At 29.8% G+C, this 16539-nt stretch overlaps 1 protein-coding gene across 1 annotated transcript in view; it reads right to left on the reverse strand.

Moving 5' to 3' along the window:
- Positions 1-3275: 3275 nt before the first annotated feature.
- Positions 3276-16539, reverse strand: part of Smp_052230 (putative kunitz-type protease inhibitor) — an 18508-nt gene continuing 5244 nt past the window's right edge. Inside the window, exons 2-7 of the mRNA XM_018796528.1 lie at positions 15586-15666; positions 12792-12840; positions 10335-10862; positions 7067-7497; positions 4677-4830; positions 3276-3527 (exon numbers count right to left, since the gene is read on the reverse strand). Of these exons, the coding sequence (XP_018651661.1) occupies positions 3331-3527; positions 4677-4830; positions 7067-7497; positions 10335-10862; positions 12792-12840; positions 15586-15609 (1383 nt within the window). The 5' untranslated portion in view covers positions 15610-15666 and the 3' untranslated portion in view covers positions 3276-3330. The remainder of the gene's footprint in view (positions 3528-4676; positions 4831-7066; positions 7498-10334; positions 10863-12791; positions 12841-15585; positions 15667-16539) is intronic.

The following is a 16539-nucleotide window of genomic DNA, read 5'->3' on the forward strand; positions in this document are numbered from 1 at the left end:
ATGAAACATAATATTTAATGTTGAATTATATATTTATCCATCTCTGGATTTTGTGTGATTGAAGAAAAACAAAGCATATATCCTCTTATTTTCAAATGTTTACTATACAATCAGTTGTAGATAGTACTCTATCATATATCTTTATTGTTTTAATAAAATGAAGTATAACAAATGTGCTTATTTTAAATATAGATTTCCTATACGTATAAATGTTATTCGAATAATTTCATACCTTATTAATTGATATTAACATGGTGTAACCTTTTCTTTGACACAATCAAATTTTCATCTTATTGTTTGACCTTATTAGAATGTTATGTTATCTCTATTACATAATATTTGTTATGAAGATACATAAACTGCATCTAGTTTGTTATTTAAATAAAATTGTTTTACATCTACTCCTTACACTATCCTTTAAATTGATTGTTTATAAATATAAGTTACTATAAAATGTTATAAGTAGGAAGTTTCTAGAAGAAAATGTTTATTAGGTGAAATGGGTTTTATCTTATAACTAACAACTACACATTTGTAATATAGAAATGCATTAGTGTTATATGTTAAATATCATGTTGTTGAAAATACAAAGTTAACAGATTATAGACTGTGATAATCCACTTCAAAATTGGTTAACCCATTTCATTTGAACATAAATGAATAAGATTCTTTTTATAAAACTTTCCTCATACATTTTTATAAAGTTTAACATTTTCTTATGACAACTAAATATTTCCCTAATAATAGTAAGAAAAGATATTATCTTCCGAAGCAATATTTGGTCAATTAGTTTGGAGCTAATAGATCTTAGACAAGTGTTTGTCGCTTTCTGTAAACGGTAATGCTAAAATGTACTGTTTAGAGATCTTAACTATAATTATCAATATTAAAGCCACTTCGTCAATAAATTATAGGAGTGCTGTACTTAAAGAACACTGTCTTAAATCAGCAAAAAGTCATCACGAGTTAAGTGGGATATGATCAGTCGGGTTCAGTAAATCCTAAATCTTCGAATGTTTGCTAACATTCATCAATTACTTTGTTAGTTGATTATGTTATACTAACCAATTTTAAGCGCATTCTGATCTATGGGTTGAAAAGCTGGTATTGGTATAGATATGATATCTTCTAGACATTTTGTATATAGGTTATTTCATGTTTAATTGATTCATATTACAGGTCACATGTTTTAAGTAATTCGGGTAATTATCTATGTGCTTTTATGTATATCTTAAGACATGTTAGAATGTTTATCATTTTTAACTTAGATACAAGTAATTGTATATTAATTCAAATACTTGTATCATGATTATAATATTCGGGAAACATTAACATAAACTACGAAATGACTTTGTCCTTTTATTATTTTTGCATATGACCTTAAGATATTCATAATAAAATTTCTAAGTTTGATAATGAAAAGATATTGAATAGTACCTATAACGGTTTAATTATCTGAACAAGCCCTCACATGGAATCTTGAAGGACAAAGGAGAAGAGGAAGACCAAAGAACACATTACGCCGAGAAATAGAGACAGACATGAGAAGAATGAACAAAAACTGGATAGAACTAGAAGAGAATACTCAGGAAAGAGTGGGTTGGTTGGCGGCCTATGCTCCATTGGGAGTAACAGGCGTAAGGAAGTAATTAAGTCTATTTTCATTGAAAAATATTAGTATGAATGGTCAGCTTGTTTGTTCTTTAGCTGTAAGGTGTAACTCAAAACATCAGTTAGGATTGAACATTGAAGTTTAAACATTAGACAACACAATACAGTTTGCTAATATCTTATAAGAGTTTAGAAAGTGAAAAGTTGACAAAATCATAAATGAACGCACAAAAAGTCAATTTGGCTAAACATCCCTTCAAATTAACTAGAAGTGAAACCTAAATTACTGGTATATTAACCTATTGACAAAGGATAAACTTAAGAATGGTCGTTTAAAGTCATAAAGAGTATTTTTAAAGTTATTTTACCTATTGAATGAATAATCATTATATCCAAAACATTTTTCATTTTGTTATTTACCTAGATAATTAGTGGACAATTTTGTATGACTTAAAGAAAATTTGTGTTGAGAAATTGGACCATTCAGAGAATTATCAAAAATGGTAGAACTGTAGCTGTTATTACTTAGCCTAAGACTCATCAGGAACATGCGTTCATAATTATCTTTTGGATTATGACCATAACATCCAGAACTCATGGCTAAAGCTTTACTTGCAAATCAATAAACTGGAGTCCACTACTCACCGTTTACAAATTCAATCAATTTTTAATATATCATTCTGTGTCGTTAGTAAATTAAAATCCCAGTATTGGTTTGGTTGACTATATCATAGTTCACCACTAAAAAATTCAGTAAACTCATCTTGAATCTATTAACTAACGAACATACGACTATTATTTACTCAAATGTTTTGTGGAATGTAAACCATTAGATTCTGTCTTAATGTTTCAAGATCATCTTGCTTATCGAAGGTTTTGAGGTTGTTCGGATGGATCCCATTTAAGCTTTTAAGTGAGTACTATTAAGATATCTCAAAAAATGATGATATATACATTTAGTGCTCCATGGGCAGCCTATCCTCCATTGGGGGTAACAGAAGTAAGCTTCATGGGCTCTAGTACTTTATCCATCGATATCCATTTATATTTGAAGCCATCATCGAATATAATTTGTAACATTAACTTGCAAAAAGAAAGGTCTCCAATCATTTTTTCAGAAAAATTCACTTTTTAATTCTCGTTAATATTTTCATAGGACAAAGAAAAAGGATTGAAATTTCGAATATATATATATATAGTATAGTATTAAGAATGTTTATGTAAGCACATGAAAAACAAAACAATCATCACTATTATAATCGTTTGATTCAGTTCATAATAAAAGTTTTAACGTTATTATCAGTGAATTAATTTAATTGAAATCAACCAAGTTAGGCAGGTCATTGAAGAAGAAGAAGAAGAAGAAGACGCAGAAGAAGAAGACGAAGAAGAAGAGGAACAATCAGAAAATGTTATCACATTCCATTCATTAGAAATTATGTTAATGCTATGTTTGTTTATTCCCAAGAAAGTATATATATATATATATATATATATATTACTAGTATGGCTATTCATGAAAATGAGATATCTTTGGGATGATAGCATTAATAATAATAAAGATGAAACTGACACCACTTCTGATGATAATTATGATAAGTTGAGAGATATGAACGAAAGTGATTATGTTTGCTTCTTTTTTCATAGTTGATAAGAATGATTATGGTAATGTTAAGGAAGAGGAGATAATGTAAGATAAAGATGATGTTGAAAATTTATTCAAGGTGAACAATGACTCATACATTCAGATTTTGTAACAAATCGATTATCATTTCCACCACATTCATGAAAATAAAATGATGTACAATCATTGCTTTCTATATCATAGAAAAAATTTTGTGATGGATTTTTTATTTGACACGATCCAGCATCAGGTGGTTGTTTACACTCGGATGGAACATTTTCAAATTCAATATCTAGAGAAGAAATGGTAAAAATGAATTTTTAAAAATGTTAGGCAATAAGTAGTAGGTATCAATGAGCTCTTAATGTAAGTCTGTAATTTATGGTGATAAAACCAATTTGTTATCTAAATAGAGTCATATATTGATAATATTACATCGTGAATTGATTGGAGATAAACAATTACTGAAATTCAGGAAGCACACAGTAGCTGTTTCATGACAAAATGATACTTCTCAGAAGTACTCATTCATGACCACACTGGAGATCAAACCCAGAAAGTTCAAGCCTTGGAGAGAACACTTAACCTTCAGACCATAATCATAAATGTTCAATCACTAAAATTGCATTATCTCTTACTTATAAAATTGTGTAATACAGGAGTTGAAATGCAAATAGCATCCCTGTTAACTATGGGAGATCATGGAGTTGAGTAACACTTTTTGATTAGTGAAGCCAAAATCAATAAAGGCAGATTAAGGAAATTCTTACTACTAAACTAATTGATCACTCATTGTAAAAAACAAAGTCCTACAAGATTACATTGGTGGATACATTTACTCACTCGTAACATTTCTGACTATGACACTGAATCTCATGGGTCCAGGTCATATAGGAAGCATTACCTGCTTTTAGTAATGTGGATATCCCTTTTTGATGATAGTCACTGAGCACAAAACCCAAGTTATACATAAGATTTATAGTGATTACCATTATTCACTTAAGATACAATCCTCTTATCTACTTACAAATAATAAAGACAGTAAATTGTGGTGTAGTGGAACTTAACTTGAATTTAATTGACTAGTTCAATTGAGAGAACTCAGTGTGTTATGAAATCAAGATCATATCTCACCATATTGTTTAACGAGAGATTAGATATGATCTGAGTAGTACAAAGTTTACATGACAGTTTCACTAAACAGAATGTGAAGTCCCTAAGAGCATTATTTATGTATAACTATATTTTAAGATTCATATTAGACTTCAATGGATTCATTAAATTAAAATAATAACCCTTTGAAGAAAGTTATAAATTCCATGTTAACTTGTTTTTTCAATGTTTATTTCTTTACAAATACGTTAGAAACTGTTATAAACCAAACCAATTAAAATAATGCACCAAATACTTTTATGAACTAAAGAAATAAACATCAATATACCTGGCGCCATTCTCGTGTTTCGTTTAGTGACACATACTGGTTGATCTGGTGGACATTCAGCTTCCCATGATTTAGAATGTTGTTGTTTGTAAACTTTGCATGATTGATCACCAACAAGTTCACAGGTTGTGATTGATTTTGGGCATTTGGCAAACTGAGATCGAAATAAATAAAAAAATATTAAATAAGTAACAAATCTTATTTACATGTAAATATATAATATTGGTAAAATATATTTAAGTAGTTGGCTAATCTACAAGTATTCTAATTAATTATGAGAAAAAGAGAGTATATTCAACAAAAAGCACATAGCTTTTGTTATTACCGGATGAATAAACTTAAAATTGACTTGGTTAGCTGCCAAAGTGTCTTTCAGTTAACTTCAGATTAGTATGTCTTCATAAATGTGGTAGTATCCTCATGGAGGAATAAACAATGTGACTGACCGCCACCCGGAAATAATAAGAAAACTATTTTCGTTATTTTTAGTTAATTATAACAAACGCAATTGTTAATGTCATTTATCTTAAAAAGGACTTGTAATTTAAAGAAGAAATTACATTTTATAAATGCTACTTTTTAAATGATCAGAATTTTACAGCTGAAAACAAATGGAATTTATACTTCAAGAATGTTATAACTTTTTAGAACTCTAAGTGATTAGATTTGGATAAGTTTTCGCATTAAATTTTTTATTGGATAGCTGAATCGTATGGTAGTCACACTGTGGTAATTTGAGGTTTTGAATTTTACCTCATTCAGAATCATGAATAGTCACTTGAATTAGTACTAAATACAAGAAAAAATACCTAATTAATACTCTATTAAATTCACTTAGTATTGTTTGTTTGAATCTTCCCATTGATGTTTAGGACTGCAGCTAGTCATTCTCTAATTGGCATATGTGCATACTGTGCGTATTGCCTCGATATAGTCTTAATTCACAAGCATTGTAAGCAAAGATGGAACATCAACTCTGACATGCAGATAAATCCAGCTGACGAGTCTCAAATAGGACGAAACGCGCGTCAAACTGGATTCCACTGATAGCCACTATCCATCTTTGTTTATAATACTCTATTAGTCTCGATTGTTTTGTATTTGATAATATAATGGAATGAAAATGAATTTCGGATTATTTACTTTCATTCACAAATGTAAAATTTCCTTTTTGAACCCAGTGATTTTATGATGTGAATTATGAAGTGTAGAGTCATCAAATCAAATGAACTTAAGCAGATTGTATGGGTAGACCCTATGGTTATAATAAAATCTGTATCAGATAAACTCTAGACGTATTGATTGAACACTTGTTGATTTGTAAAAACGATTATTTATATAACAGAATAAATAAAGATTGTTGAAAATAATGTACCAGTATACACGAACCCTATTCATTGAACATAAAGAAAATCAACTAGTGTATATTGATTTATTGCAATAATTTATGCATAATTTATACTGAAAAAAATTAGTCATTGGTATATCAATTTTCCTATTTAACGTTTGTACGATGGAATGTTTATTGTGTAGGCTAAATAAACAAAGTTGTAACAAATTATTTTTATTCTGTTACTGAGGTTTAAGGTTTCATTATTGAATTGTGTTATACAATCTTGTAGATTATATCCATATGAAGTTTAATTATCAGAAAAGATAATGTGGGAATTTGGCAAGAAGAGGTTAGCAGATCATAACAAATTTGCCAAAATAAAGTCTATTTTGGGATATATGGAGATTGTACTATTTTCATAGTTGAATTTCACTAGTCAATCTAAGCACTGGCGAGGATTACCATACTAAGAGAAAACGGCTGTCCAGTGCTTTCAAGTTTTAAATATTGGTCGAGCTCATATTGACACGTGAATTTAACTTTGAAAATAAAGTATATTCGTTTCAACTAGTTCTCTTCAGTGCTTTTGAACAAATTGACCGAATAAGTTAGAAAAGTTACTGTGTTTAACAGAGCCAAAATGAAATATAGTTGGGATAGAAACAATAATTTGACAATACATCACTTAACTAGAGTCTGTGATAATAAATGCTAACCTTACAAACATCAGATTGATAACTATGAATAAAGACGAATAAATTATCAGAGTCTATAGTCATACAACAATTAAGATGATACATATGATCTATTCTCTTGTTTACTAGAAGAGTGGATATAAATGGGTTGATCACCAGAGAATTTATTGGTAGTTTATGGCTAAAAAGTGATTTTAATGATATGTTTATAAATGATTGGATAAATCATGACATTTTGTACCGTTTGTGCAGGTTTGGTTTTAGCTTGGTATACCCTGAAAACAAGATGTGAATGATGCCATCATTTTGAAAGTTATATCATAAGGTTAACTGAAGTCAAAATATTGTATGATTTAACATACCTCACATAAATTTTGGTTATCTCGAACGCATAATTCTTCGCAAGCTGTGCGGCTGTAAAATCTATTAGCATTCCCACCATATCCACGATATCCAAACCAGCGACATCTCCCATCATTCGAATCATAGTACCAAGAAGATAATTCATTAGAACCAACTCCTCTATCTAAAGGTTGACTACAAGCAATGTGTCTTGGTTGTCCATTTGTAGCTATTTGTCTTATTGCCCAACGAACTGGTGAATGATAAACCGGACGTGCTTCTTCTTTCTTCTGTTGATTATCTACATAGATATTCTGCTTAAATTGCACATTTTCCTCCATGGGTTGATCATAATCTCTATTATATGACCATAAAAACTTAGATGAGTTGATAGCAGCTCCATTTGGTTGGTCCATAGAATATGGAGGATCCATATCCGATGATATTACAACTAGCGAAAGTGTAGAAAAAATTAGTAAGATGATCACTTAGCAGTCATAAAAAACTGAGAGCGTGACTAAAGCCCTGAAATAAAATTATAGTAGGTGGGTAAAGAGAAAAGATGGTCTTATCCAGTTATATGATATTAAATGACGGGAAATAAAACACTGAACACTGTTCCTAAGACATGGTTTAAACATACTGGTCTTTATTTTTTTTTTGACAGGTCAAATAATAATGATAACAAACATCTACTAAGATAATTATGACCTAGGATTGATTTTTGTGGTCAAAATTAGTTCAGATATATACCTGTTAGTTAAATAATCCGTCACTTTTAGTATTCAGGTCATAGATATCATTATTATATTAGACGTAACCATTAAAATGTTTGAATAGGACTTTCTTCTTGAGTCATACATGAAGTCACAGAAAAACTGATTTACATGATTTACATAAAAATATATAACTATATATTTTTATAGTTTTTGTTTAGGCACAATTTTACGAATAATGGAGATCAAAAATATGTTATCGTTTTTGTCTGTATGTTATTATTTATAGTATGATGGTTCACCATAGTATTGCTGTTATAACTTGTGGTCGAGTGGATGTCCTGTTAACGTATGACGTGATAAGACCGTCAATCAGCGAGCAGCGAATTACCGATTGCAACAGTGACACACGAAACCGTACGAGCAGTCTAGAGTACGTATCGGTCCTGCTTCTGCCTAGCCCAGCCAGTTAAGTTCAGAACAGCCTCTGTGGTTTGAACCATTATATTTCAAACTTACTGAGTTTATATACCAATCAAACTGACCACATAGTACCATAAAATAGAAAATAACATTTGTACAAGATTTAGCCAAATGTGGCTGTGAATAAGGGGAACAGTAATTAGTAGACTGGGTGTAATTCATGAATGGTAAATCGTATAATAATAGTCTATAGGTCAAAATAAAGCTTACAATAAGGGGGCCACGAGTATGAATAGTTTAGTTGTTTAGCGATTATAGGAAAAATATATGCATAATATTGGTTCATAAATAGATCCCAAAGTTACTATTCATCATCCTTATCGGGGCATAACAGTTACTAACGTTAGAGCTTGTTTGTATTTTAAAATATGCTAAGTAGATTTTTAACTTTTGTGATATGATAAATGTAGTACTAACTTGTGAAGCAGTAGTTTAGTTTATATTTCAAAATTTTTAATTACCCCTGTCGAATAACATGGGATTCCAGTGTTGATAAGAGTGTTTCTATTTACAAATTACAAGCAAAAGCAACTTGGCATTGAAATTCACATATATATTTCCACAAGTCTCACATTGAGATGTAGATAGATTAATTGAACTGATAGTTTTTAGATAAATTCAAAATACACCCCTTGGATTTTACTACATTAATACAGTTTGTACGTACGAAGATAGAGACAAACCGATGCAACATAAATTGCTCGATTAATAATAAAAGGAACAATTATATGTGAATAATCATTTAACTACTCAATCTCTTATTCTATACCATTATATTAAAAGTAAAAACATAATTAAATGTTCCCATGTACTTATGTAATAAGTTAAATGAAAGGTTAATTATGTTCCGTGGACAAAATGTTACTCTGATTATAAGAGCTAATGTTATAGTAGTTATCGGAGAAAATCAGACAAGCTGTTGTATTTTTTAAGAGATTATATGGCTATTCGTAAAGACCATTAGTATAAAACTTAAATATAATCTCAATCGTAGATGAATGAACAAAGGGTACTTTGAAATATTATTCGTCTTAAAAACAATTCTAACAATAATTTGATAGTGAAATTGTAGCGGGAAACATTTTATAGTTGTACGATGTACTAAGTATTAACCATTCAAGTTGTTTAAAAAATAACCTGATTATCTCACTTCGAAAACTGTGACTTTGTTGGGCCAGTACAACCTAAATTATGGAATTCAATGAATTCAAGGTACCGCACAAAATGAAATCATTTGCTAAGAAATCAATCAATGTCAATAACTGAGTATCCTGTAAAGTTAGTTATAACTTGTATAGTTCACTAGTTCCGTTACTGATTAAGATGACGTTCCTAATCTCATGTCAATGATCATTTTTCTCAAGAATACAGAAACTCCTTGTAAATAAGAGCCAACTACCATTAAACATAGACTCATAGATTTCTACTGGTTACTTCAAATACCTATTATTCCATGATCTATTACTCAACTTAAATACTAGAATCAGTCTTAAACGAAGGCAAGAAATCAAACTATATAAATTTCGAATCAATAATATTTGTTAACCCTGTCTTTTGAATGTTTGAAATGTTGATAAATTGTTGTTACTTATGCAAATTCCAGATAGTTATGATATTATGTTATTATTTTAATTAGAAAATCCATATGAATCCAACCAAGGTATTGATGAAGAATTTCAAAATAGTCATAAGTTTACATGATGAACAAAGTAACTGAGATATTCAATCATTCTTAGTACTTATAGTTGGTAACTATATCTGCTTTGTATAATCAGGTATTTGAAAATAAACAGATCACACTTACCAGTTTGAAGCTCTACACTCATAACCTTTTGGTATATCAAAAAAAGAAACATCGGTCATCTAATAAATGTGTTGAATCCAAGTCACCTAAACAAAACATATTCAAAGATGTTTACTGTTCATCAAATTTCATAAAGAGGTATAAAATAAGATGTTGTTCATTCTTTTTCACGATACTTTGTTTACGGAATCCTTGAATCTTCATTAAGAAATTAAATACTAATAAGTGATATGTTTGTCAATCAACTTAGAAAATTAATATATATATCTATTCACTATTCATTACCTTGATATTTATTCATTTCTTCCGGGAAATCATAATTTGCATCATAAAGGTAGTCCGAATGAATCTGTGGGAAATCATTATCAGTCTCCATAATTTGTTGTTGATTCCCTCCACCAAATGAATGAGTCTCTCCCTCTGTTTGATTTTGTTGCTCGTGCAAAGGAAAATCTGTTAGTATATCTTCGTTGACTTCTTTATTCAACTGAGATGGAGTCGACGGGTTAAATGTAGTAGAAAATGACCATTTCGTATAGTTTTCTTTATTAATATCTGAGAATATAGAGTGTGCAGGCGCTAAATGTGCTCCAGTAATAAAATTTGGTGGGATGTATTCACCAGTTGAGTTCTTGGGAACATGATGAATAGTAGAGAAACCATTCCCATTATTAAATATACTACGATTAGCATTACTATTATTCATTGTTTCAATACTGTTTGTACTTGACATAAAACCAGCTGCAGCTGTTAGTACTATTGGTTGGCGTTTTGTATAAACTTTCTTCACAATTTGTTTACCTTCTAAAACAGCTATAAATGAATTTTTATCGAAACAATTAGCATCTATAGTACATGGATTGGGGCATAATAGTTAAATCAATAGAGTACATAACCGTTGTCAAGTAACGTTGTATTATTGCTCTTTAAAACGAATATATTGAAAGAATCAATGTTTAACACAATTACTGATTGTCATATCGAACATCAAATAATCGCTGTAGACAACAGCGATTTAAAAGTCTTAGAACTAATTTAATCAATTTTCTGTACATGACGCCAAAACAATCAATTTTTCTAAGTACAAACTTGATATTTTAATGGTAAATTTTGCCAGGAGACTAGATTTAGTTTTTGATGGAGTTATTTTAAACTGAAATATACTTTATATTTCTATCAAAATCTTGTTTGCATATCTATTTAGTGTCAATAAAGAAATAACTTTATTTATGTATTCAGGTATTTTTCTTAAATGTGAAATTCAATTAATATATAAGGGAATTGAGCAAACTATTTTATTTCGAATAACGAATTCAACAAAATCGGCGAGACTATAATTTATTGACGAACCAATCCGATTTACGATAACAGGTCTTGGATTTCAGTGAGAAATTCTTTATCCATTTGGTTAAATAGCGTCTTGGAATTTTAGCTAATGTCAGTTCGTGATGAAAACTCTAAATCTAATTCCCAACTATAAGCATCACATGTAAATCACAACCATTATCCTTTACACAGGTTTAATACCCCTATTTAACCCTAGTCAGTTGGTGGACATTCTCAAGGCCACTTTAGAGTCGCTCAAAGGTCGTCCATATATTATACTCTCACCACAAAATCTAAGATCTTTCATATTAGGAATAATAATAATTTAGTTAGATAAAAACTATAACAAACACAGATGAACAAATTGCCCGTACCAACTCAACAAAATAGAATGGAGTTGTTTATAAACATTTTGACATATGAGAGAACGAATTAGAAAAGATTATCTCAATAGCTTATTAAAGTAATTGGATTGTGGCTAGCAACGGAATCCAAGAGGGGCGTTTTGTTCTAATTGGGACTCGTCAGCTGGATGTATATGCTTATAAAGTTTGTGACCTAAGGCAATATCGAGGCAATCCGTACAGGATGCACATATGCTAACAAGAGACTGATCAATTACAGTCCTAAACAACAATGAGAAGATACAACCAAACAATACCAAGTGAATTTATTAAAGTAATTATTTATGCAAGAAAATCCCATAGTTAATATCTTTTGTACTTTTCATGTTTAAACAAAATATATGATTCGGTATTTACCTCGTACATCATTTTATTTAAAATGGGAAAAGAACTACTTTTTTTAAAATTACATTTATTAATAATCAAATGATTAATAGATAGATTTTCATTATTCATTAATGACTTCTGTTACAGATTGGTATCATAACAGTATCAGTGAAAATTAAGAAGCGCTAAACCACACTTTTTATCATAACATAGAATTCGTAAACAGTGTTTTATAGAGTACGATCAATGAAGCTGTAAATTTTGGAAATAGGTAATGTTCTTTATAATTCTGTTACACTGATATCAATGAACTGCTATGTGTGAACGATGAGCCTGTGAGAGAATTTTAATATGGCAACTAACAATTAAACTTATCAAGTCTTGAATTCACTTAGTATTGTTTGTTTTGTTTAAATCTTCCCAAAGATGCTTAGGACTGCAACTGGTCGAGTCCCAGAGTGAATATCAACTCTGAGATGCAGATACATCCAGCTGACGAGTCCCGAATAGGACTAAACGCGCGTCCTTGATTCCCTCTTTGCTTATCAAGTCTTGTTTTTGGTAGTAACTAAGTGATCCATAAGGTATGTATCTTAAAATTAATAGTATGTTGAATTATTTTAAATTTTATTCATTTTGTTAGTAAATATTTCGTAGATAAATGTTTTAATAAGTGATTACTTACCATAACTTTCAGTAGATTGAATAAACAATAGATGGAGAATGTTCATGATCTAAAAGCATTAAAACCAAATAAAAAAACAGTTATCTGAAATATTTGGAGCAGATTGATAAATCTGAAATATTTGGAGCAGATTGATATCTTGAATGAAACACAAAAATTACTTATGGTTTTCATCTAATCACCATGGTATATATATTTATATATATATATATATATATATATATATATATGAGACAAATTGCCTTGCAGTATGGAAGACCTCCTTGTTCAGAGAATAATCTAATAGCCAGTCTATTTTAATTACGGTGAGATTTTTGTGAGCATTTCTATAATTATTTATGTGGATCAATAAACGAAATGAAATTGATTAACTTAAGCAGTACATTTTTCCTGTTTTACGTAACTTAATCATTTATTAAATAGGAATAATATATTTGTAAATTCTCAGCGAATGGATTTGAAGTAAATCCAACGTTTCACTTGGCAATCTGGTCCAAGCTTGGACCAGATTCGCTGAGATTTTACAAATATATTATTCCTATTTAATGTCTTACATCAACTCGACACCCAAATACTGTGAAACTATTCGCTCTTATTTAGACGAAGGTTCATATATCAATCATTTATTGTTTTTTTTCTGAGTGCTTTGATAAAACTAAAAAATTTATTTACATAACTCTGCATATCTCTACCTAGGGATTTGATTTCACAAAAGAAAAAGAGTATTCAATGATATCAGATGCAACAATAATACTAATTATCCATTGTATTTATATACATATATATGGAACTGTTTCACTATCTCTAAAGTAATAATATTTATTGAATTCACCAAGTAGAAATTGGTATTTCATCTCGATGAATATCCATAGTTCAACTTGGCTAGTCATTTGTTAAAAAATTTCCAGACTTTTAAAATTCTAGCTAAAACAATTGGATATTTTGAAATATTTATTAAGAAAATACCTTAAAATGCTCTTCAGATAAATAATCAATAAACTGCTTATTAGAATTGATCAGCATAATTATTCCTATAGGCATCATTTTTATTACAAGGTTTCATGGGATTCGGATACGATCACATGAACTATAACCAATACTTCATATAGTTATACTACCAAGTGACTTATTCATGAGAACTTTTATTGTATAACTTCATCTGATACAAAATACTAAAATAAATATACTATATTGTAAGTGGATATGGATGGTGGCTAGCAGTGAAATTCAGGATTCGCGTTTCGTCTTATTTGGGAATTGTCAGCTAGATGTACTTACATCCAAGTTGATGTTCACTCCGTGACTTGAACCAAGTACCGCTCGCTTCTAACGCCACTACGTTATCCACTTAGCTACTGAGTCTAGATAGCCACTAGCTTGTAATATTTATAATGCTTGTATTTCAAGACAGTTCGTACAGGATGCACATATATACCAATAAGAGACTGATCAATTGAAGTCTCGAACATAGATAGGAAGATGTTCATTTTAAAGATGGAAATATGTTATCTTGCCCATTTTATACAAAGATGACACAATTTAACTTTTGTCTCATGATCAAATGTATTTCTTTAACAAATGCAAAAAGTGACATTCATTTGTTTATAAGTGTTACACATAGTTTTATGGTGAGGTGAAGAAAAATGAACAAAATAATTAAAAAAAATCGTTGTTTTCTAATCTTTTTCAGCTATAGAATAGGTGAAAGTTTGAAGTATAATAAAATGAATTGAAAAGTATCATTGTAGGACGAATTAATTTCTGTTTTATATACAACTTATGGTTTCATAAGGCAACTAATCAATAATTTGCATTTATATTGAGATGATTCACGTAAGAAGAATTCATGGTATTTGTTTTCTCCTTTATTCTTCTTTAGTGTATCATCATATAAGACAAACATGTATTGATAAATGTTTCTGGTTCTGTCTTGTATACTTTAGAAATGTAGGAAATATTTATTCTTCTACAGGGTAACTTATTTTAACGATTTTTGATTAACATATACTGTTAGCATTTTAACTTTCAGCGAAATAATATTGAGGTCAAATGTCTGCAGGATTGGCCAAAATGGTATATATGTTAAGGTAGATAAGCAACTTTAATATGTATGTAAGTTCTAAAACATACAAGAAAATAATTTAGGGTTACCAAGTGAGTTCTGAATTTGTCTTCAGTTGAAACAACAGACTTGAAGTAATTAAGAGAAATATTAATAAGTAACGTCAGTTAAAAAGGACATAATGTTCAGTGATGTAAGATTGTGGATATGATCTTTGAAAACATGTTTTATGTTAAAATAGATCATTATCCATTATTAAAAGTTCATTAATTGACTGACCTTATTAATTTGTAATAAAGTACCATTATTACATTTGGCTTCTCAAATAATAAGTCTATACACTCGATATCCAAGGAAATAATTATTGTGGTAAGGAAAAACAACTTTAGTCTTTAATCAAATGAACTCGACCTTCTGATTAATCTAAGCATATTGATATGAAGTTTTGATATTTTTACATATTTATAACTCAATATGTATAATGTATGTTTAGTTTAACTTTTCTTCCTGAGTAACAATAAGCTATTTAGGGTTTAGTTCGTTATTATTCACAATGCAGTACTGATGTATAACAATATAGGAATTTCTTGTGTTGGATATTTTTAACAAACTCATACCGTAATATCACTGAAATAAGTGAAACTACTGAAGTGGATTATGTATTATAGTGACAAAATTACAAAAAACGCACGGCATTAAATGATGACAACAGTACATAATTGATTGACTTACTAATGTTACTTGACTTATCTTCATTCTGTGGGATAAAATTATAGTCGATGTAATTAAAACAAAATTTTACGGAAGCAGAGTCTGAAATTCAAAGATATTTGTATAGCGATTATGAATATAAAATAAGATCAGATCACAAAATTAATTTTATACAAATTTTACCACTAGTTAGTAATCGATACATAACTGAATTTCACTGAGAAAGCTTTACCTATTTGGTGGTTGGACATAGTTGAAATGTAACCCTTGACCTAAGTTTAGTGCTAGTTGGTTCTCATCATTTATAAATTGTTAAAAAGCAAAGCTCCAAAGTTCGTTAGTTTTTAAACCTAAGATAGTAACTCATTGAATACTGCCTGTGCTTGCAAATTTTATAACTGAACAAACCCATAAGCTTTTTCAGTGTTGAAAAATCTTGATATTTATCATTAATTACGTATTATTTTTGTTGGCAAGATATTCGAGCTAGAGGCTTATAGGAAACACATAGATTCATCGATTTCAAATCGGTCATGTGCATTTTACAGTAGCATAATAGGAAGTAACATCCTCTGGTGTTTGATTTACCATACTCTAACAATAACGCTGGTAAAATATTATTAACATTTTATCAACTGGATAACTTACATGAATATAATGTCAAGTCGAAAAACTAGAACTCAAAAAAGTTTACTCAAGTTCATAACCCTAAATTCTATGGAAGATGGTTACCTCGAGCAGTTTAAAAGATAAAATTTGTATGCATCAATGGAACATGTTTTACAAAATATCAACAATATATAATTATAGTTGAAAGCATGAGTCAATTGAAGCTAGACCTCCATCGAAAACCTGGAAACATTGGACGGCCGTTTCGTCCCATTATGGGACTCCTCAGCAGTGCGCATCCACGAACCCGCTCTCGCGAGATTCAAACCCAGGATCTACCAGTCTCAAGCCGAAGCCCTTAACCGA

This window comes from Schistosoma mansoni, chromosome 4 (assembly GCF_000237925.1).
Source record: "Schistosoma mansoni strain Puerto Rico chromosome 4, complete genome".
NCBI classification, from domain to species: Eukaryota; Metazoa; Platyhelminthes; class Trematoda; order Strigeidida; family Schistosomatidae; genus Schistosoma; species Schistosoma mansoni.